General features: G+C 54.8%; 1 protein-coding gene across 1 annotated transcript in view; it reads right to left on the bottom strand.

Annotated features, from left to right (window-relative positions):
- Nucleotides 1-23,436, bottom strand: part of COL11A2 (collagen type XI alpha 2 chain) — a 28,654-nt gene extending 5,218 nt beyond the window's left edge. The window contains exons 1-55 of the mRNA XM_077754791.1: nt 23,305-23,436; nt 20,529-20,678; nt 20,182-20,392; nt 19,611-19,773; nt 17,969-18,160; nt 17,106-17,183; nt 16,395-16,457; nt 15,543-15,722; nt 13,350-13,409; nt 13,205-13,246; nt 12,915-12,977; nt 12,484-12,558; nt 11,936-12,022; nt 11,656-11,712; nt 11,435-11,488; nt 11,277-11,330; nt 11,129-11,182; nt 10,907-10,960; nt 10,651-10,704; nt 10,524-10,568; nt 10,349-10,402; nt 9,895-9,939; nt 9,668-9,721; nt 9,434-9,478; nt 9,241-9,294; nt 8,950-8,994; nt 8,659-8,712; nt 8,506-8,550; nt 8,233-8,286; nt 7,800-7,907; nt 6,690-6,743; nt 6,353-6,406; nt 6,212-6,256; nt 6,073-6,126; nt 5,902-5,946; nt 5,727-5,780; nt 5,578-5,631; nt 5,308-5,361; nt 4,820-4,927; nt 4,579-4,668; nt 4,439-4,510; nt 4,091-4,198; nt 3,847-3,954; nt 3,652-3,705; nt 3,494-3,547; nt 3,211-3,318; nt 2,947-3,000; nt 2,663-2,716; nt 2,390-2,443; nt 2,177-2,230; nt 1,719-1,826; nt 1,266-1,319; nt 1,045-1,098; nt 855-908; nt 237-290 (exon numbers count right to left, since the gene is read on the bottom strand). Coding sequence (XP_077610917.1) covers nt 237-290; nt 855-908; nt 1,045-1,098; nt 1,266-1,319; nt 1,719-1,826; nt 2,177-2,230; nt 2,390-2,443; nt 2,663-2,716; nt 2,947-3,000; nt 3,211-3,318; nt 3,494-3,547; nt 3,652-3,705; nt 3,847-3,954; nt 4,091-4,198; nt 4,439-4,510; nt 4,579-4,668; nt 4,820-4,927; nt 5,308-5,361; nt 5,578-5,631; nt 5,727-5,780; nt 5,902-5,946; nt 6,073-6,126; nt 6,212-6,256; nt 6,353-6,406; nt 6,690-6,743; nt 7,800-7,907; nt 8,233-8,286; nt 8,506-8,550; nt 8,659-8,712; nt 8,950-8,994; nt 9,241-9,294; nt 9,434-9,478; nt 9,668-9,721; nt 9,895-9,939; nt 10,349-10,402; nt 10,524-10,568; nt 10,651-10,704; nt 10,907-10,960; nt 11,129-11,182; nt 11,277-11,330; nt 11,435-11,488; nt 11,656-11,712; nt 11,936-12,022; nt 12,484-12,558; nt 12,915-12,977; nt 13,205-13,246; nt 13,350-13,409; nt 15,543-15,722; nt 16,395-16,457; nt 17,106-17,183; nt 17,969-18,160; nt 19,611-19,773; nt 20,182-20,392; nt 20,529-20,678; nt 23,305-23,386 — 4,032 coding nt within the window. The 5' untranslated portion in view covers nt 23,387-23,436. The remainder of the gene's footprint in view (nt 1-236; nt 291-854; nt 909-1,044; nt 1,099-1,265; nt 1,320-1,718; nt 1,827-2,176; nt 2,231-2,389; nt 2,444-2,662; nt 2,717-2,946; nt 3,001-3,210; nt 3,319-3,493; nt 3,548-3,651; nt 3,706-3,846; nt 3,955-4,090; nt 4,199-4,438; nt 4,511-4,578; nt 4,669-4,819; nt 4,928-5,307; nt 5,362-5,577; nt 5,632-5,726; nt 5,781-5,901; nt 5,947-6,072; nt 6,127-6,211; nt 6,257-6,352; nt 6,407-6,689; nt 6,744-7,799; nt 7,908-8,232; nt 8,287-8,505; nt 8,551-8,658; nt 8,713-8,949; nt 8,995-9,240; nt 9,295-9,433; nt 9,479-9,667; nt 9,722-9,894; nt 9,940-10,348; nt 10,403-10,523; nt 10,569-10,650; nt 10,705-10,906; nt 10,961-11,128; nt 11,183-11,276; nt 11,331-11,434; nt 11,489-11,655; nt 11,713-11,935; nt 12,023-12,483; nt 12,559-12,914; nt 12,978-13,204; nt 13,247-13,349; nt 13,410-15,542; nt 15,723-16,394; nt 16,458-17,105; nt 17,184-17,968; nt 18,161-19,610; nt 19,774-20,181; nt 20,393-20,528; nt 20,679-23,304) is intronic.
- Nucleotides 23,437-23,605: the final 169 nt, after the last annotated feature.

Here is a 23,605-nt window from a genome sequence, read left to right as displayed (position 1 = left end):
GAATATGGGTGGTGGTAGGGGGTCCAAGGTGGGCTGGATGAAGCAGAGAGGAGGGACCAAACCCCAGGAGTCCCATGAGCAGGAAAGAGTATAGGGAACAGAACCCCCATCCGAACAAGAAGCTCAGCATAAAGGAGGTCAACATGGGATAGATATCTAGAGAGAGGAGTCTGAGGAGCCAGAGATGCCAGGTGATGGAGGGAATATTCCAGCATCGGGGAAGGCCTCTCCCTCACCTTGGCTCCCTTCTCTCCTTGCCGTCCCTCAGGACCAGGAGTGCCAGCAGGACCCTACAGACGGAGACAGGAAAGAAAAGTCATCGAGGCAGTGAGTAGCCAGGCTCAGCTGCTTTCTCCTCCCTGTCCTAGGGGCTCCAGCGAGCATGCATGCGTACTCACACACACACTTATGCGTGCACAGACACAGTCACAGAAGCTGATCCACGATGAGCTGGTACAGCTGTACCAGTTGTTAAAATACTGAGCAGCTCTGTGTATTTCGCAAAAAGCCACTTGCCCACACCCCATCTAGTGCCCCACTGCCTATGCCAGCAACTAGAGGGTTAATCTTTGGCCTGGGGTAGGGGAGGGAGTGGGGGGAAGAGTCCTCCAGGAAAGCTAGCCCCATCTTCCAGGTCCATTCTGATCAGTTGGTGAATACCAGCACCCCTGGCAAGAACATACATAGCAAAACCCAGGAACAGACACACTCAGTTATACATGGCATGTTCACCCCATCCAAGGGCAGCTCAGATCCCGGGGACCTCCCTGCCCATCCCATGTGTTACTGTCCCATCCTCTATCCGCCTTGCCTAAAGACCACCCCACAAGTTCCCAGGGGTCCACCTCACTTACCCGCTTCCCAAGTGGCCCAGGAGGTCCATTCTCCCCAGTGGGACCAGGGGATCCCTATGGAGGGACAAGTAGGGGTGAGTGAGTATTTACCCTCCAGCCAATGGACCCCTCAGGAGTCGGGCATAAAAAGGGGGTAATGGGCCTGAAGGCTTGGGCTCCATGGCGGAGGGAGGAGTCACTGGTCACTCACAGGCTGTCCTGGCTCGCCATCCTCTCCTCGGTCACCCTTCGCACCATCCTGGCCCTGCAGGGATGAAGCAAGGTCAAGAGTTGCTTGCCCAAACTGCCAATCCTCCCATCCCTCCGCCTGCCCTGCCCTACCCCCAGCTTCCCACACTCAAGCCCATCAGCCACACAGACCGTGCAGGAGCCCTCCCTCTTTCCCCCTTCCCCTCTCTGGGGAGGACTCACCCGAGGGCCACCTTCTCCAGGAGGGCCAGGGTCACCAGGAAAACCCACAGGACCCTAGTCCAGAAAATAACAGGGCAAGGTCACGACCCCCTAAGCCTACCCAGAGCCAACACAGACCCCCATGGGCACATATGACACCCTCCCTTTCTACATGCAGGGCCCGCCTGCACCCCCTGGGAAGATGGTCTCCTGCACTCTCTTTTCCCACCTCATGCACTTGATGCTTTCTAATGCTTTTGGGGAATTAATTAAAAGGCATCTCTCGCTTTCTCTCTCTGGATTCCAGACCCCATACATCCTTCCCAGGAGATCTCATTCCCAGAAACTTCCACCCAAGAACCCCTCCACCCTTGGGCTCCCCCCACCCCAAGACCCTCCCACTCACACACACCCATATTCCCGGGGTATCTCATTCCCAAGGCCCGCCTCCCAGCCCTGCCCCCCCAAACTCACAGGGTTCCCTTTGGGACCATCATCACCGGTGGGGCCTTTAGGCCCTGGTGGCCCTGCCTCTCCTGGCTGTCCCGACTCTCCTTTCTCCCCACGCTCCCCACGTGGGCCCTGGAAGATGAGTGGAGGGTACAGATGGTCCCAAAGGGGTCTTGAAGATCAAGGATGCAGCCCCTGCTTCCAAGACGCCTTCAGTCTCCCCTCTGTCCCCGCAGTGACAGCGGGATGCACATGGAAAGTCAAGCCCATAGGGAATCCTCTGGTCCCTCTTCCCTTCAAAGAAAGAGCGCGGGGCTCACTCACACCCAGGGGTCCAGCCTCACAGAGGGTGGGGAGCACAGGCTCCTGGGCTGTGGAGGGGCTCTAGCTCTAGGAGGTCACAGCACGGCAGGGGGGAGGGAGGGCTGAGGTTGAGGAGGGTGATGGGGATTGGGGAGCAAGTCCTCAGAGTTTTCACTCACCTTGACACCTGGCTCGCCCTGGACCCCTGGAGATCCTGCCTCTCCTGGCTCCCCCTGCAAGGAAACTGGGGTCAAAAACTTCCTTCTCCCCCCAAAATCCTGACAGTCCCCACATCTCATTTTCTTTTGCCAGCCCCAACCAAAACTAACAGAAGATGCAACCGTCATACCCACGTCCAGGCAAGTCCATTCATTCACCCCCTTCCCAGTTACCTTCTCTCCAGGGGGACCCAGGTTCCCAACACCTCCTGGGGGACCTTGCGGACCCTGGAAGAGGAATAGAAGCTGGGGTCACTGCCTAAGGGGGGAGGCACCATTCCAGGGACAGAGCCTGGATGAGTGCCCCGAGGTCACAGCAGTGACACAGTGGGAGGCCTTCCAGGGGGGGCTTCTCTCAGCAACTGACATGAGACAGTTCATAGTCTGAGGAAAGGGAGGCAGGACTGGCCATGTTGATCTGAAGGCACAGAGGCTAAGAGGACTCACATCAGCTCCATTGGGTCCGGCTGGGCCTCGGGGTCCTGGGGGGCCGGGGGGTCCCTGGGGGAAGCAGACACAGCAGAGACAGAGAGGGGAGAGAAAGCGCATTAGGCACACAGAGATGGCAGGGGGCTGGGTGAGGCAGATACCCTGGGGGCGGCAGCAGAGGGGGGCAGCCCTGCCAGGGAGCCGCACACCGGGAGCAGGGCGTCGTGGGCAGTGGGGTGTTGGGGCCGCTGGATGGGGGATGACTAGTAGGTGGGTTTGGGGTTGGGGGGGGTCACACTCACCATAGGGCCCACATCTCCTGTTTCTCCCTTCTCCCCCGAGGGGCCTGGCAAACCCTGTGCGGGGAACACAGCACAGACCCAGATGACCAACCCCCCAGAGCACAGCTCCAGGTAGACAGCGCCCTTCCCTCCAATCCCACATGCCCCCCAGTCCTCTGCCCCTCCTCCCCGGTCCTCAGCAGCGGGGGCTGGGGGGGGTCTGCGGCGGACTCCAGACCCATCCTGACCCCACCTCTCAGCCCACGCCTCTACCTTCCAACCCACCTGCAGGCCAATGGGTCCCGGGGGCCCATTGAATCCTCTTGTTCCTTCATCGCCTTTGGCTCCAAAGTGTCCCTGGGGGCCCCGAGCTCCGGGCTCCCCATCTGCTCCCTGAGGTGGAAGGAGGGCAGGGACAAGGACACAGAGATGGTTATGGGTCGGGTGTTCTCTAGTCACAAGCCCCACACTGAGCTGGGCACCAGGGCCAGAGCCCCGCTCCCACACAACCCCCAGGGCAGAGAGGAGCTGAGGGGAGACTAGAGGCTGCCAGCCATCGGTCACTCACCGCTGCTCCAGGCTGCCCCACGGGACCAAGGGGCCCAGGCGGTCCAGGGGGGCCCTGCAGGGGCAAAGGAGAGTCAGAGACACCAAGACAGGGAGCGAGACCAGGTGGAAATGAGGTTAAAGGTCAGAGGGCAGAAGTCAAAAGTCATGGCCACTTACATGTTCACCCTTATTCCCTTTAGTGCCCTTCTGTCCAGGGTCTCCCACCTCACCCTGCAGGGAGAAGGCAGATGAGACATTAGAGAAAGGACCTGGGCGGGGCAGGGAGTTAAGACAGGGGTGGAGATGGGAAGCATGTCCAGATCATCCATCTTATCTGGAAAGATTGGGTCCAGGGTCTGTGGGTTCCCACACCTTGTCTCCATCCTCTCCTGCCACGCCCGGGGGTCCAGCAGGACCAGGAAGCCCCACAGGGCCCTGGACCCCATCTCGGCCAGTTGGACCAATGGGGCCCTTCTCACCCTGTAGGAAATGAAGAAAGGAGTCATGACCCGGAGTCATCACCTTCAAACACCCTCACAGGAAACCCTCCATAGCCCAGCGGCTCACAGCTCACAGACCCCTCCCCAGTATCTCTCCCCAGGGACCCCTCACTCACCGGGACACCTTTCTCTCCTGCGGCTCCAGGGGGACCCTGTGGGCCGGGGCGCCCTGGGGGGCCAATGGGTCCCCCGGATCCTGCTGCACCTCGCTCCCCGGGGGAGCCCTGAGACAGGGAATGGAGTCAGACCCTCAAGGAGGAGACCACAGCCCACCCACACCAGAAGACCCCTGAACATGGTTCCCAGGAGAATAGCCCAAAATTGGATGCACTGTGGCTGACCCTAGACCCCCTCCGCCCAGTCCCACAGCCTTGCCCAGATCCAAATGCCCCACCCTTCCACATCCTTCCCCACCCACTCTTTCCTGGGTCCTCCCTCCTGCCCCCCAGAGCCCCCAGACTCACTGCAGGGCCAGGAGGACCAGCCGGACCTTCATTTCCCTTCAAACCAGGNAGAGAAACGGGAGTGGGGTGACGCTGAGGGATGCCAGGACGGGGGTGGCTTGTCTCAGGCAGTCCGGCTGGGAGATTGGGATCATACTCACAGCAATGCCCGGGAGGCCTCTCTCTCCTGGGAAGCCCCTCAGACCAGCAGGTCCATCCTTCCCAGGGGCCCCTGGGGGACCAGGGTCACCCTAAAATGAAACAAAAGGTGATGAGTCATGCTCCCAAATTGGATAGGGAGATCTCTGGCCTTTCTCAAATCCCCAATTAGCTGTTCCCTTCCGCACCCCAACCCTGCTCCCCGCCCCCACCGAGTTCCCCTCTGCCTGGCTCTATACTGACCTTGGTTCCTTCTTTTCCAGATGTTCCAGTCAGTCCCTGCTCTCCAGGGGGGCCTGGGGGTCCCGGGTGACCTCTCTCCCCCATGGGCCCAGTTTCTCCCGCTGCTCCCTTGGGGAAGAGACAGAAAGGCTCCAGTCTCAGACCCTCTTCCTGCCCAAACAGGCCACCCTACAATAACCCCTCTGGAACCCTTTTATTCATTCCCCAAAGTTACTAGAAGACTCCGAGAGCTCTGCCAGGCTACCGTGTTGGTGTTAATTCCCCAGTTTGGACTAACTGCACCCTCCCGTCCCCACTGGGGACCTGCCCCTTGGAGGCTCAAGAAGATGAGAACAGGCCCAGGAACCAGACTGAAGTTGGGGTCCCGGTGGGGTGGGGGGGGCGGGTCAGGCAAAGCAGGGGCTGGGCATGTGATTGGGAAAAAGGGAGAAAAGGCAGAAAGACTAACTCCAGGGCCCGGGGTCCATTTTCTCAGAGGACAGACGTACCTGAGGTCCCACCACCCCTGGAGGGCCAGGGGGGCCAGTCTTCCCTTGGAAGCCCTGAGAGAGGAAGAGGAGAGAGCAGTGCAAGCATGTCAGGCATGGACACTGTGGGACGGACCCCAGGCTCCCAGAGGAAGGGCAGGGTCACCACCAGGTCCTTGGCTATAGGTCTGAGCAGCACCAGGTTGATCTCCACTCTGCCAGAACCTCCCTGGTGGGCCTTCCAGAAAGCTCTGGAATGTGAAGGTCTCAGGGGGCCCGGGCATTGCTTACCACTTCTCCTCTCTGGCCAGGGTGTCCCGGCAGCCCGTCCTTCCCGGGGGGACCCTGGAAGGGGTTCAGATGTCAGGTGAACTCTGAGCTGAGAAGGAGGACGGAGAAGAAGGATTCACAGAAGCAAGGAGGGTCAGAGGTCAGCTTACCGGAGGTCCTTTGGGGCCAGGAAATCCATTGGGGCCTTGAGGTCCAGGGAGACCCTAGAGGCAGAGCTGGGTTGAATCCGGAGAATGGGCAGGGGATGCAGCTGGGTGAAGGGCATGGGCTCCATTCAGGCTCCCTGGGGAGCACTAGGGAACAGGAGACTCAAGCCACACTCACCCTTTCTCCAGGGGGCCCATGGGGACCGTCACCACCTGATGTTCCCTGTGGGGGGAAAGAGGGTCAGAGAGCAAGAGGAGCTGCCTTCTAGCTATCCTGGATGTCAGAGGAGTCAACGGGGAGCGGGGCTAAGGGCCAGACGGTGGACAGAGCCCTGCCAAGGCCACTAACCTTAGCTCCAGACTTCCCAGTGGCACCTCGGGGTCCCCGCTGACCCCGTGGACCCTAGAGAGACGGGAGAGGAAGTGTCAGAAAAACCCAAAGGCGCCTCTTTGGATCCTGAGCCACATGTCTGCCCCCCTGCACTCACCGTGGGGCCCCGTTCTCCCCGAGGCCCTGATTTCCCCGACAGGCCCTGGTAGGAAGGAAGCAGAGACACCACATCACCCAGGGCATAACTCCCCCAGCAAGCAGCCCTGCCCTCCTCACCCTCTCCCTTCCCCCAGCTTACCCGGGCTCCCTTCTCTCCACTGGCGCCAGGAAAACCAGGAAATCCTAGGGAGCCCTGGTGAGGGTGCAGAAGGAAAAAATTGAGAAGTCATAAAAAAGGAGGGTCTAGAAGACTCCACAGGGGTCAGAACTGGTGACAGAGGCAGCAGGGAGGGAGGCTTGCGCTCTACCAATAACTAGGTGTCCTTGGGCAAACCACTGCTGATCTCTGGCCCATCTGTGGAATGGGGGTGGACTAAATTCGCTCTAGGGTCCCCCAATGCTCTGCCAGTCTGTGCTTCCTGGGATCAGGGGTCAGAGAAGGGAAGAGGAGGGTCACAAATGAGGCATCATATCACCTTGGGACCCTGGCGTCCAGGGTAGCCAGGCAGACCAGGAACACCCAGCTTGCCCTGTGGAGAGAGAGGGAGCAGTTAGGAGCAAGAGGAGCCACAGATACCACTCCATCCCTGTCCCCAAGGGACCCCAAGCCCAGAGATGGGAGCCAGCCCCTCCTTGGCAAGGCTCCCCAGCAAACCTTCAGCCCCTGGCCCCTCGTCTCCTGCTCCACAGGCTGCCTGGCTTTTGTAATCTCTCCTTCCTGAGAGTAGATTTTCCCCAGCTCGGGTGGTGGAATCTCACCCCCTCTGTGTCTTTAAATCTGCAGCTCCATCAAGTTCCTCGGGACTGTGATCTAGCCCCTGCCTACCCTTCAACCTCAGCCCCCCTTCCCCAGCACACACTCCTACTCCATCAAGACCAGTCCCCCTGCAGGCCTGCACACACCACACTCAGGATCGCCTGTCCCCACCCATGCTCTGCACCACCCCTAATCCCCCTCACATGTACCCCCTTCCTCCTGATGCTCCAGGCCCACCTTGCCCAGACAACTGTGAAGCAGAGGTTAGGAGCAGGGATTCTACAGCCTGACTGCCTGGGCTCAAACTGAGGCTATGCCCCTCATTGGCTGTGTGACTAAGAAGCATCTTAACGTCCCGGTGCCCCCGTGAAAGCTCTCTGCAATGCAGGGCTGTAACGGAGCTGCGCCTGCAGGACGGATGGGACAAGCAGTGTGGCAGTCAGTGAGGGCTTGCTCTGCAGGTCTGTGCTCACCTACTCTTTGACTCTCCCTTTTTAGAATTCCTGCTGCTCGGAGTCCGGACACATTTTCACTCTGCCTTGCGCCCACATACCTTTTGCCAGCCTCATGCCCTGTTCCTACCTCTATGCCATGTAAATTCTCATGACAGGGACTTTTCCTTGACTTCTTATACATCCCCACCCCCAACCCCCAACTGTCAGTGGCTAGGAGGTGCCTTCTACGGAGAGGAGCATAATTAACAGTCTTCACATGACTCACTGACTCCAGCTATTGGCACCCCAAAGCCAATCCTGATCCCAGTGTCCAGACCCTCGTCCCCTCCACGTCCCTAGAGCATGTAGGCACAGACTTCCTCATCGCCAGTCACCTTCTCGCCCATGAGCCCTGGGGGGCCAGGGTCTCCAGTGGGTCCAGTACGTCCCTTCGGCCCCTCAGGACCATCTTCTCCCCTGGAACCAGGAACTCCAACCTCTCCCTGGGTAAGAGGGTTGAAGAGGCAAGTGTCGGGGACTGGGGGTGTGGGCTGGGCCCCAAGAGGAGAGGTAGGCCCTGGTGAGGCGGAGTAGGGTCCCAGAGCTACTGAAGGACAGGGAGTCCCACAGGGAGAGTGTTGTGACCTTCAGGCTGCTGGGACGAAGCTGTGGGGTTGTCATCCTGCTAGGGTCAGGCCCTAAGGGAACAAGAGCACTGGAGACGGGAAGTCTGGGGTTTCAGGAAATAGGCTGGAGGTTGGGGGCTCCAAAACAGGGGAGAATCAGGACTTAGGGTTGCGGGGCCCGTGTGTGTGGTTTTCTACTCACCCTGTCACCTTTCACACCCATGTCCCCTTTGAACCCGGGAAAGCCATCCTCGCCCTGAGAAAAATGGGGGTGAGAGGTCATCAGAGATAATGTGGAGGGGGGTTCAGGAGTTAAAATGAAGTATTTTAGAAAATATGGGTGGAAGGGTGGATTTCAGAGCTGGAGAGCAGCACAGGCAGACTGGAGAACAGGAAGTGGGGGGGGAAGAGCTGGGCCGAAGGGGTGGTGTGGGGCAGGATGGAGGTGCTGGGAAGCTGGAGGCACACTGCTCACCTTTTCACCCTTATGGCCCTTCAGACCACGAATTCCATCCACACCCTAGAATTAGAAGGGAGATAGAGACAGGGTGGGAAGGACTGGGCTCCGGAGACCCCAGCTGGCTCCCCTAGCCACAGTGCTTTATTTCCCAGCCTGGTTGTCCGTTACCTTGACACCTCGAGGTCCCGGGTATCCTAGAGGACCCTGAGGTCCAGATGGACCCTGGAAGAAGAAAGAGAGATACCTATGAAGGGGTCTCAGGGTATGACTTATAGAGGCCTTGGGGGGTGGAAGAAACAGAAGAGACAACATTGGAATCTGGATAGGGATACAGGGCATGGAACCAAGATTACTTCATCCACACGTGAATGATAAGCCAAGGAAATTCCAAGGATTTTGAGGCCCCGGAGTCTGGGTAGAAACCCCTCCAAAGATGAAAGCAAGCATGGACGATCTTACCTGGTTCCCTTTGGTTCCAGGGGGACCTTCCTTCCCAGGGTGACCCTGGGGGTAAAGGAAAGAGGATGTGACCACTGGCCACTGTTACCTTCCCTGCACCCCTTCCCTCACTTTTTTAGCCCAGCTTTCCCTTGTGACCCTAATGAAGCCAAGTGACCATAGGCAGGCACCACCAGGGACCTCCCAGTATAAGGAACACACTATGTAGATAGTCATCAAAGGCACTTGGAGGTTATTCACTGGGGTGGAGGGTCATGTGGAATTTGGATTAAGAGGTAGGGACCCACTCACCGGAGGTCCATCTGAGCCAGGCATGCCAGGGAGCCCTGGTTTCCCTCGAGGACCCTGCAGGAAAGTGAGGAGGCTCAGGGTCACCAGCAGGATCATGTCAGACCATGGCTGAAGTCCCATCCATATACTTAAGTCGCTCCCCTACACTGTCCCCCAGTGTATCGCCTGTCCCCCAAATCACTTAGTCACTTACCTTCTCTCCATGAGGGCCAATGGCACCCTGGGGCCCTGGGAGACCCTACACAGAGAGAGAGAGGTGTCACAGGGGCCCTACTGGGGTGGGCTACTCTCTCCTATAGCCAGCATCCCCCTGCAGAGCATGAGTGGTGAAGGTTTGAGACCTTTAACTTCCATCCAGGGTCTGAACCATCGTGGAAGCCCAGAAGAAGTTGCTACAGATGGGGAGGGGTTGGACAGGACAACTCACCTGGGTTCCAGGAGTGCCCTGTTGTCCAGGAGGTCCTGGCTCTCCCTGAGGTCCCTAGAAACAAACAACCAGGCAAAGGTCAAAGGAAGATGGTGACAACAAACTTGGTCCAAGAGCTGAGATCCAGCAGGACAGCAAGAAGGCAAGAACCGGAACCAAGCAGGGGGTCAAAATGGAAACAGGACCTTGGCTCAGGGCCAGGTGGTGTGTCTATGCCCATTACTCACCAAGCTCCCTTTGGGACCATGGGGACCATCCATGCCTCGGACTCCCTGAAACATGAGAGGGGCGTGAGCAGGCTGGAAGGTGGGGCCAGGGCCCTGGAAGGACCTGTGGTTTCTGAGCGGGTGGGAAGGAGTAGCCTCACATTGGTCAGACCTCCAATTCATCCCAAACCTAAGCAAATATAGCCAGCCCAGATCCACAGGGCGTAGGTCTGCGGGTCTGTGGGTTTGTGGGGTTTTGTTTTCCTTGAGAATTTTTTTAGAGCTAAGCTTAGCGCCTTTGGTGCAGTGTACCATATGGCCCTGCAAGAGCACCTGGGAGTAAAGGCTGGAGCAGAGCTGGCAGGGGCAGGGAGGCGGAGCTGGAGGTGTGGGAGGCGGAAGCAGCTAGGAAGGATGGAGAGTTGGAAAGGTCAGGGGGTGAGGTCAGGGTCAGAAGTCAGGGATCGTCACATACCGGGGGGCCAGGAATACCAGGTGGGCCTTTGGGGCCAAGGAGACCTCGAGGTCCCTGCAATCGGGTGAGGGAAATACATGGCATGTGTGGGTGAAAGGTAATATGTCTCTTTCATGCCCATGTCCCTCCCCTGGCATCCCCAGAGACCCCCTCACCCAAACCCTTAGACACTCACCGACTCTCCAGGCAGTCCCCGAGGCCCAATCTCCCCATCGTCTCCCTGGAGAAGGAGGACAGGATGAAGCAGCCTCACCTTCCCCACTTCTCCCATACTGAGTCCCTGCCCTGGCCACAATACTTACTCGCTCTCCATCCTCACCAGGGGGGCCAGGAAGCCCCTGGGCACCAGTATCACCCTGGAAAATGGGGGAAGAGATAAGAGGGGCCTCAGAGCCCCCAATGCAAGCAGATACTGACTCTCTCCAATTAACCAGTTTCATCCATTGAGTTCCTGCTGGGACCCGCAGCCTCCCGCCCTTACCTTGAGATCACTACCTCCCCACCCCTCCGTGGAAGGTCTACCCCTTCATCACAATGCACTACCCCCAATATACTCACCCTATGTCCCTTGTCCCCAGGTAGCCCTGGGAGTCCATCAAAACCTCGGTCACCCTAGGAGAAGAGGGCAGCCCAAGTGAGGTCCCGGCCCTCTACCCACCCTATCCCTCCCTACTGTGTCCTAAGTGTCATTTCATGGGGAAACCTGGGGAATTCAGTCATCCCCAAAGCTTAGATAGTGCTGGAAGCCACAGGCATCAGAGAGGGACTCATATTTGTTACCTTCACTCCAGGTTCTCCAGGCATCCCTCGGGCTCCATCAGCACCTGCTCGGCCCTGGGTTGCAAAGGAAGTGTTAGAGCAAATAGAGACACATTCCTTCACACTCTGTGCCCTCTCTCCCACTCACACTCACCACACCCCCACTCACCCTTCGCCCAGCCTTGCCAGGAGGGCCTGTAAGGCCTTGAGGTCCTCTGGGGCCCTGGTGAGGGAGAATCAGGGGTAGGGTTAAAGGGCATAGACAGAAAGGGAGGCCCTGGATGGGGGATCAAATGGATGGGGGATCAAATGGATGGGGCTTGTCACCTGAGGTCCTAGGTCTCCAGATTCTCCTTTCAGGCCAGGGCTCCCAGGTTGTCCCTGTGATCAAGAAGAGAAGGTGGCTATGTTAAACCATACACCCAAAAATGACTTCAAAGCCCTCCCCAAAATAAACAAAATAACTTTCAACTTGGCCCCTTTCCAGAACTATCCCTACCCACACACACAAAAAAAGAACTCTGTACACCAATACCCGAATCACTCACCAAGGGTCCAGGGCGGCCTGTGTATCCCATGGGGCCAGGGGGTCCCCGAAGCGCCAGCTAGGGGAGCAGGGGACACAGCAGAGCTGAGGAAGAGGTAGCTGGAAACTCCCAACCCCAGTACACCTTCCAAATTTGTCCTTCCACTCTTTGTATTCTCCATAACCTTATTCTCAGCCCAAAACAACCCAGACCTTACCTTCCTCCACATTTACTCCAACCTACCCTTCCAACCCCTCCTAAAGTCTTCATTTCCCCTCCGTGCCCCTCCAGCCTTACTTACCCGTGCTTGCTGCAGAATTGCCTGGGCCTGAGCCTCCTGGGCTGCCACCACGGGGCCCTTGTCACCCCCACCACTGCCAAACCGGAACTGAGGGGCAGAAAGAAAGGAAGGTGCAGGTTCTCTTCCAGGAAATCCATGTGAGCATCCCAGCCAGAGGCTTCATCCAGAATTTCTGCTCCATCTCCCAGGTTCGGGGACACCCCCCACCCCATGCCCTCCTCCACTGTCCCACAGAAGGTTTCCAGATAATCATGTAGAGATTTTCAGAAGATACTCCTATCTTCCTCCCCCACTCTCTGGCTTCTTCCTCTGGAAAACTCTCCTTTGATTCTAGACTTCCTGAAATATAAGATTTTCTGCCCAGTTCTAGATGATTCATGTTTGGTTCTAGGTCATCTAATGAGACCTCATCCATCCACCTCAAAGATCAATCTCTTTAGGTTGATGACCTTTAGAGAATCCTCCTTAGCTCTCCTGGTCTTCCAATTCTTAGTAATAGAACATGATTCTCCAGCCCTCCCCATTCCAAAGCCCAGAAGACAACTCACTGGGAGCATGAGAGATGTGCCAGGAGGTCCAGGGGCCCCATCTGATCCAGGGAGCCCTGCTCGGCCAGGGGGGCCCTGAAGTAGGGAGAAAATAAGGATAGGTGATAGTTGGGGAATGTTAGGGTCCTGGCATCATTGTGACTCCATCTACAGGATAAATGTAGACTTCTCTAGATCTTTCCTGAACCCTCCCATCCCCAGAGAGAAAAATGAGATCGAGACACCAGATTACACCCTCCCCAACCAGAGCCTGTCCTCCTTTCTGGGTGCTGGGGAGCACACCAGCCCCTTCTTCATTAATCAGCCAGCAAGGAATTACTGAGCATGCTGCCCCCACTAGGTTCTAGAGGCTCCTCTGCAGCCCTTCCCCCATAACACACACACACACACACACACACACACACGCACACATACATACACTACTCCCTTACCCTCTCGCCAGGGTCTCCAACTGGGCCTGGGTTGCCCTGGATGCCAGGGGGACCAATCAACCCCTGAGAAACAAATGAGGAGTGTGTCAGGTATGGGTATTCACATCAAAGAGGGATATGTGGCTGAGGGGTGATTTCTATAAAAGAGATTTGAGGATCTGGGAAGCTTTGGAAGGATTTTCCTGAGTTCCAAGAAGGAAGCCTGGTCAAATGTGGGGAAGGCAAAGATGGGCATGTAAGAAGGGTCTCTGTGAAAAAAGTGGAGGCTAAAGGGTCACAGCTAGACTCACCGCAGGGCCTTCTGGGCCAGGAGGCCCCTCCACTAGCATACCCTGTAGAGCCAAACGTTGAACGTCAGAGGCTAAAAGGCTAGCACCCCCACCTCTTTTTCTTCATCCCCCTGCCTTCAGCTCAGTGACCAACAGAGCAACTTACAGGTTCCAGCACTGCAGGTTCTCCCTTCTCTCCCTTCAGCCCCCGGGGTCCACGGGCAGCCTGAAGGAGACACACATATAACCCCCAGTGGGGCTGGTGAGTAGTCAGGACACCAGCACTATCCCCATCCCAACTCCTACCTTCCTTCATTCCCAGATCCTCTGGGCACCTCCCTAACTCTACCCCCAAATGACCCAGGCCTCCCCTAATACTCCCTCTTCCCAGACCTCCCAGGCCTTCCAAGGAGACCTCAGGGCTCTCCATCTCCCAATTCCCAGCTCCAACTTAGCAAGTAACTTCCTCTTCTCCCTTAGAACCTCTTTCAGGAAGGTCTTCTCACCCTTTCTAAGATTCTAAACTCCTCAACCTCCTCAAACCCTCTTTCCCAAAGTCCCTCTGACCCCAGGAATACTTAGAACTTTAAGAAAACATCAACATCCTCACCCTCACCCCAATCCACCAAGTAAAAATCTCTCTAAGATTGTGGATTGATTTTATCAGGGTTTGGAGGGAGGGCATGGATCCATATGAAAGTATGATATAATCCATGAAGACTTCTCCAGAAAAGAAAAAGTGTATGCTTTTATGCCCAGAATTTTTCTTAGAATTTCAAGTGGTTCACAAGGTAAAAACTCTCCAGAGGTTAAGCATCCATACTCTAAATAGATTTGGAGAGCAGTCCCCGCTGATATGCCAAACTCAGACCTCATAACTGGTTTTTGGAAAAAAATATACCTCTTAGGCTGTTGTTCAAGCCCCAGAGCAGAGTAACCCTCCCCCCACCAGTTCCTCTCCCAGCAGGGACACTACACCCTTTCTCTGGCCCTCATATATACTCCAAGCCCACAAGTTCTTTCTTTTCCACACTTCTCAGATGTCCACCCCCAACATTGGTCAGCTAGAACCAAGATAAGGATGGGAAGAGTGGAAATCAATCCCCTCCCCCAAACTCTCCCAACAAAGATCTTCAGAATGCACCCCTCCACCTCCATCCTGCTAAACAACAATGATCAATTTCTGAACTTTCCCATATCCCAGATCCCAAATTTCCAGAAAGCAGCAAAAGGGAAAGGCAGCAGAGGGTTCAGGGTAGCAATATTAGAGAAGGGAAGTGTGGGATGAAGCAGCAGGGTAAAGGAAGCAGCTCTAATTGCAAGACCAGCAAAAGATGAATAGAATAGACAGGAAATAACCCAACTGAGAGGGAGTGGTTGAAGACATGGGAAACAATTAAGAGAGACATTTCAAAGGAACAAACACTTGGAAACAAGAATGATGCCAGGGCCAAGAAAAATTAAACATGGCCAAGATGGCTAGAAAGTGAACTGGACAAACAGGAAGTGGTTGGACAGACAGGAAGCAGCGAAGAAAAGAGGATCCAGGAAGTAGACCTTCAACAACAACATGGCTACCATGACCAAGAGAAAGAAGAAGTTCACAAAACAGACAAAAAGTGACTCCGGGAAAGGGGATTATGACAGTGAAAGGCAATTCTTCCAGAAAATACAAACATCAAGGCTAGTACACACAGGATGTAGCCATGATAAATATCTAGGCCCACAATGGAAAGTTTTTGGATTCGGATGACCTGAGACAATCAGGAAGTAGCTTATTAGCAAAGGAAATTGTTACAAGACAGCATGAAAAACTAGAAGCAAAACATAAATAAGCCCCTTTCAGTACAAACTATCACAGTCACCACGATGGATGCCATGACCAAAGAAGACAGGAAAGGGCAGACAGGAAGTGGCCTCAAGGTTAGAAAGTAGGACACAGGAAGTTAGATCATTTGGCAGCAACATGGATAAGAATTGTTTTTACCAAGAAGAAATGGAGACAGACTGAAAATGGACACAAAGTAGGGACTTAATGACCAAAAGTTTTCTGAAATACAGCTTTATTAAGACAGAAAGTGGCCAAGAAAGACAGGAGGTGGCCATAGGATTAAAAAAGAAAAAAATCCCAATTGCCCTGAGCAGAGGGATTCATGAGGAGTCACAGGACAAGATATTTGGCAAAGGAAAGCAGAAAGTAATCCTTTCAAGCAACATATACATCTTATATGAACAGAAAATGGCAAATCATCAATAGGAAGTAGCTTGCAGCCAACAGACAATAATCAAAAACAATAGGAAGCAATTCTTAGAGCTCCCACTCAAGGTCAAGAATGGAAGAGGAGCTCCTTTCACTTACGGCTCCCGAGTGGGCTGTCTCCGCAGACAGGGCAGGGCCAAGTTCCGTCTCCTCACGATAATCGTCCCCATAGCCATATGTGTAATCGTAGGGCCCTGCTGGGGGGTCTGTGCCACCCTCCCCATATTCCTCTGTCAGGAACCTGTCGGCTGTGGAGGGGACCTGGAGATCTGTCTGCTCCTTCCCGGGGATGGGGAGGGAGAGGGGTAGATGGGGGCATTAGGGCTAAGAGGAGGCTTTCCCTGGACCCAAGAGTGTGGCAATTTCTAGCCCAAAGGATTCTGAGGGTAGCTGGGACTGGAGTTTTTCTCCCAAGAAGAGCAAGGGAAGTGGTTGTATAGAAAGGGAATGGTCATCAAAGGCCCAAAATGAGGAGGGATGCCCCCAACGTGGGCCTGGTGGGAAGAAATGATAAATTACAAGAAGAAAGAAGGATGGCCGGAGGGCTGAACACAGAGTAAACAGTCCCTGGAGATAATGGTAGATAAAGGAGTCCAGGGAACAATAAAAAAAATGGATGAAAAAACTAAGAGAAGAGAAAATGTGACAGCATTGGACAGAAAATGACTCCTGGGAACAGAAATACAATATAGAAAATAAAACTTTTTGACACCAACATGGAGAGACGGTTACTCCAGAATCAAAGAATGGAAGGAGACACGGACACTGAAAAAAAATGGCTGTACTTAGAAAGACAAGCTGACCAATGGGTCTGGAGTGACTGGAAGGCCACAAATGGATATGACCAAGAGCCCTCCGGCCAGAGGAACAGCTGATTCACCAAGATGACATGGGGCAAGGTCACAGATGCCCACCACCCCCAGCCAGGGTGAGGTTTGGGGATGGAGTTACCTCCTCAGGGGGTGGCAAAGGGCTTGATTCCAGGGTTCCTTCCTCTTCACCTGGGGTGGGGTCCTAACCCCAAGTGGAAGGGGGAAAAGAGTGGCATGGGTGGAAAGGAAGGAGAGGGGTTAGCGGGAAAGGAGGCAAAGCAGCATCTTGTCCCACCCTGCCCCCATGGGCAATGTCTGTCTGTGCTGGGGGGTGGGGGTTATCTCAGATCTTGCAGCCCCTTTGGAGGGGGGACAGTTTGGAGACAGTGAATCTCCGAGGTTGTAGAGGTTTGGGGGCACAGATCTGGATGCCCCAGCTCTACCTGCCGGTAACTGCTTCCTCTGGTCCTGGGGGGGGCCCGGGCAGTGGGGGGAGCTGCCCGCCGAGCTGGGCGTCGGAAGGGGGGAGGCCTGCCCCATGCTGGGCCGGAACCTCCAATTCGAGAGGGCCTCCGGCCTGGTGAGGGGGGCGCCTGCCGGGCTGCTGACCTCTTGGCAGGTGGGGTAGGCTTTCTGGGAGGGGTCCGACGCCCCCTAGGGGAAGGGAGCGCCCTGCGGTTGGGGATCGGTGGCCTCTGCAGCAGAGAGACATGGGAGGGGGCAGTGAGGAAATTCCTATAACCTAAATATATATCATCTCTCCCCACATGTTAAGAAGGGAGGAAGGTGTCATAGGAGATGTTTGGGTGGTAGGAGGAAGGGGAGAAATGAAGGGGTCCCTCAAATTTACCTGATAATCAGGGGTCATCCCTGTAGTCATCTCATCGTAATAGGGGGTCTCGTAGGCATAGGAGACAGGCTCAATGGGCTGGGGTTTGGGAAGGGGCAATGGGAATAGTAGGAAAAGGTAGGGGTGCAAAAGTGAGGGGAGGGAAANCATGTGGGACAGAAGAAGAGACATGATTAAGAGATCGACCCTCCAAAGTTCACACCGCTCTCCCCAGATCATATCATTCACCCCTAACCATCTGAATCCCACCCAATCCAGACCTCTTTTCCCTCCCCTTCCCCACAGCCCCTTACTCTGCACCTCCATGTGCAGGGGTCCAGAGACAAGGCCCCTACGCAGAATTCCATAGACCCAGCACTCCTCTGGGATTTTCTCTATCTCCTGCTCCTTCCCATTTCTCTTCCTAGGTCTTACCATTTCAACTTCTTCCTCTCTGGTTCTGTCTCTTCCATTCCATGCTCTCCCATCTCCCATTCTCTGTCCCCAAATCTTACCCCCCCACACACACACTGTCCCCCAATCTCTTAATTCAAGGAAGGGATGGGAAACCCAAGGACACAGTTCCAGAAAGACTGGCAGAGGAAAGGAGACATGAGCAGGGGACATAGTTCCCAGCCATGAGTTCTTTATAATGACTCTTTTTATTTTTCATTGAAAATAAAAAGATTGATGAATGAGGACTGGGAGGAGGGAGTGATGAGAATAGGGAGGGATGGCTGGGGTGCAGCTCTAGCAGAGGGGAGGATGGGAGCCCAAAATAAGATAGGAGCTCTGGAACATTGGGGGAATTCCCCTGGGGAAGTGTCTGGGTGTCTTCCCTCCCTGGGGTGTGCTGTGGTTTGGGGTTTACCCAGCTCCTTCACCTGTCGCTGGGGTTCTTGGTTTTGTGGCCTATGAAGTCTTGGTGGCTGCTGCTTTGGAGATCTCTGGGCTCTGTGAGAGTGTTGTTTCTGAGGTCTCCCCCTCCAAGCTCCCTCACACTCCAGCTCCTTCTGTTCACAGGATTCATAGGCAGCTTGCACCCCTGGGACAATGACAAGTTCCTGGATGTCACCCTGCAAAGACATGAGGAAGAAACACCAATGGAGGGAGGCAGAGAGGGCCTCAGAGAAAGACAGAAGGTAGAGTCTAGGACACAGGGTAAGAGCCAATCCTAGGTAAAATGACATAATGGGAGAAGATCATTATCAGCCCTCCCAGGGACACAGACCTTTTCAGTTTTCAAAGGACCTTCTCATCCATAATCCCATTAGACCTTCACAACATCTGAGAAAGTCAGTAGGATAAGGATATTTATGCCTATTGTCTGATATATTCCATTCAGAAAAGCTCAAAGGAACAATGCCCCAAGGTCACTTTCAATGGTAGACTCAGGACTAGAATTCAAACATTTCAACTCTAAGTTCAACACTGTTTGCCTACCCTCTGCCCCTGTGGTAATGCATAAATGTTTTCACAAAGGTTTCTGGAAACAGTGGCCAACCTTAGTTGCTTTGACCTTCCAGCGGCAGTGATGATGAGAATTCTCAGAACCTCTAGAATTGGGGGACAGGGAAGCCATTTTTGAATTTCAATGGCATTTACTTGTGCCCACACATGGTACTTAGCACACCCTGTCTTATATTCTAGTTTGGGGTTACTGTCTCATCTTCAAAGGGGAGCCAAAAGCTGCTGAGAATAATAGAGACCTTATATTACTCTTCTGTGTTCCCCCTAAAACTGGGACAGCAAGTATTCAGAAAATATTGACTGGCTGGGTGGGTGGATGGACGGACAGGCGGATGGATGGATGGATGGATGGATGGATGGATGGATGGATGTGGATGGGTAAATGAATGGGGGCTCAAATGCACCACTGACTTGAGGGTTGGTGGATGGTGAATTAACAAATGAATGAATGAAAGAATTGGTGGGTAGATAAATGAAAATGAGAAACAGAGGAAGCAAATTGGTAGGTAGGTAGATGGATGGAAGGGAACATGCAAGTGAATGAATGGCTGGATGGAGAGTGGTTGGGTGAGGAGTTGGGTGGGTGGGTGAATGAGTGGATGAATGAATACATGCATCTTCATATGCATGGGTAGATGGGCTTGGTGGGTGGATGAATGAGTGAACTAATGGATAGGTTAAAGATGGATAGATTGATGGATGAGTGAAGAAGAAAGTGGATGGGCAAAGGGAGATGGGCAAGTGTGTAGATACAAACTTGAAAGCTTGATTAGTGTGTGAGTAGGTAAATGAAAGGGTGGGTGCAGACAGTTATTGGTTAAAGGGATGAATGGATAAGTGGACTGAGGAAGACTGATGGAGACATCTATTCTGCCAAAAAAGTGGGCACCTATTTCTCCTACGTAGAAAATCAGCCCTGAGGATAGGATATGGAAATATAAACTCATAAGAGGTCAAATGAAGGGCCAGGGCATAAGAAGATGGAGTACTGGGGCCAGAAGGGGAATAGACACAAGATATGAGACCAGAAATCCCACTGTTTTCTGTTCTGGTTACCTCAAACACTTCTTCATCCAGGATACGGGCACCAAAGATAATCACTCCATGGGTGTCCAACAGTGGACGAGCACTTCGGGGGAGAGGCCGGGTGACTCGCTTCTTGCAGTCAACTATGAGGGTGACAGACTGGCCCTTCACAGCCACGGCCACACGGTGCCACCTGGTCATTGGGAGTGATTCAAGTGACTGACGGACAGGGGGCGGGGAGTCAACAGGCTTGGGGAGCAATTGATGGAAAGGTTGGAGCCAGTGATAATAGTAGTAGTAATATCATAATAGCTACCATTTGTTGAGTGTTTATAATGCATCAAGCTCTACTTTTCTCATTTGATTCTCATGATTTTAGCATCCCTATTTTACAGCCATAGAAAACAGTTAGGTAACTTACCCAAGCCACAGGCTAGTACTACATGCAAGGATTTGGACTTTAAAGCCCAGAATCTGGGCTTGAAGTGTCTGAAGTTTGGTCACTAGGTAGGTGAGGTGTGGGCAAAAAGGTTGGCAGGTTTCCTAGAGGGGAGCTCCAGAAGGTGTAGTTCAGGCAGATCAGAGGAGCAAACTGACTTACTTGCCATCTGCTAGGCTGAGGCCTCGGAAAACTGGCTGAGCAGGGGGTCGAGGCCTTCCTGTCTGGTCCTCATACAGGAAGCGGAAGGGTCGGCCAAGCTCCAGGCTCAGCTGTCGGACACCCTGGGCACTATAGAGAGTCAGGAGGGGAGCCTGGAGGCCAGGGCGGGTCCGGACAGCAGTCAGCAATGAGAAATCTTTGGGGAAACCTCCTGGTACCCGGGAGAGACATAACCAGGTAGAATGAGAGGCACAAAGAGCCATCAAACACTTCCCTTCTGTTGTCTGATTCCAGACCCCATCCCATGACCTGCCCCAGCTCTTCCTGCTTCACCATGTCACCCGTACCTGGGAAGAGCTGGCGGGTGGGTGCACTGAGCTGGGCAGGTCGGGATACTCGGTAGGCCACATCAGCTGGACAGATGCCTCTCGCCCTCCGGACACCATCAGGAAGGGAGGGGAACCTCAGGGCCTGGAGCACATCCACAGGGGGCGCACCTGGGAAAGTCCATAAGGATCAGAAGGGTGTGTCCTCAAGAGGGCCAAGATATGGGGGCTTTTGGGGTCTAGAACTCAGATTCCTGGGGCTCAAGCTCCCTGAAGACAAAGGCCACCTCTCCCTTACTTTCCCCTGAATGGGCTCTGAATGGACAGGAAATCAGAGTCACCTGCAAAAGGGCAGCATTGGCCCTGTAATCAGCTCTATGTGACTCCTGCCCCTCTCCCTCCCAGTGTGTCTCACTCAGTCTCTTCCGATCTTTGTCTTTCAGCCTATGAATCTCTCTCCACTCTCCACCATCTGCTCTTCTCTCTCTCTCTGTCTCTCTTACTGTTCCTGCTCTATATCTGTTGATCTCTCTGTCTCTCTGTCTCTTCTGCTTTCCTCCAACTCCCTCATACTCTTTTTCTCTCCCTGTCTTTCTCCCTCTCTCACTCCCTTTCCGTATCTCTTGGTCTCTGGGTCTCTGGCATCTTTCCCACATCTCCAGCACAAACAACATCTGGGCAATCGATCATCTTGGGCACAGGAGGTGCAGGGGGGCCACCAGGGAGGGAGCAGAGAGGCAGATCTATGGGAACGGGGCTTCAAGCTGCTTCAGTTCCTGTGTTTGGGGAGGTGGGGATGACCACGCTGCGCAAGGAGAAAGCAGAAAGAGCCATCCCAGGAGTCTCTGGCTGGGAGATGGGCTGGGGGGCAAGGGGTGGGGGCTGAGGCTGCCACGAGGAGCCGGAGCAGGTCCAGGGCCCTGAGCCACACATCTGTGGATCCCATCAGAGTCCTTGCCCAAAACCCGGGCAAGCTCCCCACACCTGGAACTTCAACCCTGCCCCACTACCCCCACCTCTTGGATCCAAAGATTCAAGACCCAGGCCATCAGCCCCATCCACCTAGAATTCAGCTTCCTAAGGCTCACACTCCTGGGAAGACAAAGGTCACCTTTCCCTCACACTCCTCACGCCATCAGCTCCAGATTGGGAACATTCCAAAGAAAGTCCAACAAAATTTTCATAGAAGCCTAAGGCAGGGCAGGAGCCAGAGCGATCAGGAGAGTAGAGCTGGGTGGGGTGGGTGAGGTGGGGTGGACAGGCAGAGAAAAGGCCCTTTGAGTCCAGGAGCCGGGAAGCCACGGCCTTGCCCTCCCCTTCACCACCCCCACCCCCCACCCCAGCCTGGCCCCTGAGTGTGGCAGCTCTGCAAACACCAACACACAAGGGCCGCTTTGAGAAAGGAAGGGTGAGTGAGACAGAGAGACAGAGACTCACAGAAACCCCAGGCCAAGGAGACCTCAGAGGCTCCTGCCCTTCACCAAACCCTACAGGAATATAGCTCCATCCTATAGACGATCTAGCCACACGTCTGCCCACCCATCTGTCCACCTCAGGCCACATATATGCCCCACTGACTCTGGCCTCAGTCTGTTCCACAGGCTCCCCGCTAGTAGCCCCATCACCCCCACCACTCTATCTTTGGCCCCCAAATGCCCCATTTTTTACTCTAACGCAGTCCTCACTAGCCTATTTCCCTATAGAGTCCCACCTCTAGGCAGTCAGCTCCAAAATAAGAGACAGTCATCTCAGCCATCCCCTGCCTCCATGCTAGAGGGTTCCTTTCCTCCCTAAGAAAGACTCCAAGAGTCCAAAGACATCACACACTTCAGTTTCCTGTCCCTCACCCTCATGCTCCTCACATCTTGAAAGTTTTTCCTCCTATAATCTAATCTAAATCCTTTATGTTGCTATTCTGACCATCTTTTTTCCAGATCGGAGAAGAAATGAATGGCGGAGTTGTATGCAAATTATCCTCTAGTGTTTCCACAAGTGGGAGGTTTGCCCCTGCCTGCTTAGGACCCAGGTGCTCCCAGCCCCTCCTGTCTGATATCAAATCCCTTTCCTAGGTGCCAAGACAGCTGGGGCCTGGGAAAAAGAAAGAAAAGATTGGGGTTGTGGACATCAGGGTCCCAGGGGAGCCCCGCTGGCCAGAGGGGGAGGGGTGGGGCAGGAATGCAAAGAGTTGGCTCCTGCTTCAGACACCTGATCCCAGCCTGTCCAGCGGCCGTCCTGTTGGCAGCCAGCCCCAGTGCTCCCTAGAGCCAGCCGCGTGGCAGCATCGAGGGCACAGGGAGGGGGAAGGGGGTCCTGTCGGGGAAGCCAATGGGACAAATAGTCCAGGCGTCCCTTCTTTCTCTACTTACTAGGCTCTGCTCTGACCCACAGATGCTCGCCCCTCACTCCAGACATATAGATAGAAAGCCCAGAAGATACACACACAATCCTCACCCATCAACACCGGCATCTACCTCCCACCCTAGCACTGGCTGGACTACACCAGCCCTGGACATCTTCGCCTCTCTCAGAGTGCCTCGGCATCCAGCCTCCTCTTTAGGTGAACCTCCCTCCACCTTTCTGCCTTGCCTGCCCTCTCCCAGTCACTCCAAGGAGGCAAAGAAATCCCTATCTTGGTTGCAAGGGAACCGAGTGACCTGCCCTCCAAGCTGGACCCTTAATCCCCCGAACTCCCTTCTTGAACTTAGAAGCTCTGCCTCAGACATCAGCTGTCCGGTACCCAGGGGTGTACTGAGCTGCAGCCTGACTCCAAGAACCCAGGCACTGGGGCTCCTCTTACCTGCCCAGGCAGGGATGGCGCTCAGCCCCAGGACCAGCGGTACCAGCAGGAGGAGGCGATGGCAGCGGCTGCACTGCTCCATGGCTGGCGACCCGATCGCCCGGTCCCAAGGACCTAGGGGCGGCCGGAGGCGCTGAACGCCCCGAGGCTGACAGGAGAGAGCGAGCAGGCTTTGAGCCTCAGACGCCGGGGTCCTGCAGGAGGTCAGAGGCTGTCCGGTAGCGACAGCTCTCAGCGGCCCAGCTCCATGCAACGAGGCGCCGTCGGGGCTCTGGCGCTGCTCCTTCCTCGGTGGCCGCCG

This window comes from Crocuta crocuta, unplaced genomic scaffold (assembly GCF_008692635.1).
Source record: "Crocuta crocuta isolate KB4526 unplaced genomic scaffold, BGI_CrCroc_1.0 scaffold132, whole genome shotgun sequence".
Taxonomy (NCBI): Eukaryota; Metazoa; Chordata; class Mammalia; order Carnivora; family Hyaenidae; genus Crocuta; species Crocuta crocuta.
This window is presented reverse-complemented; position numbering and strand designations above follow the sequence as displayed.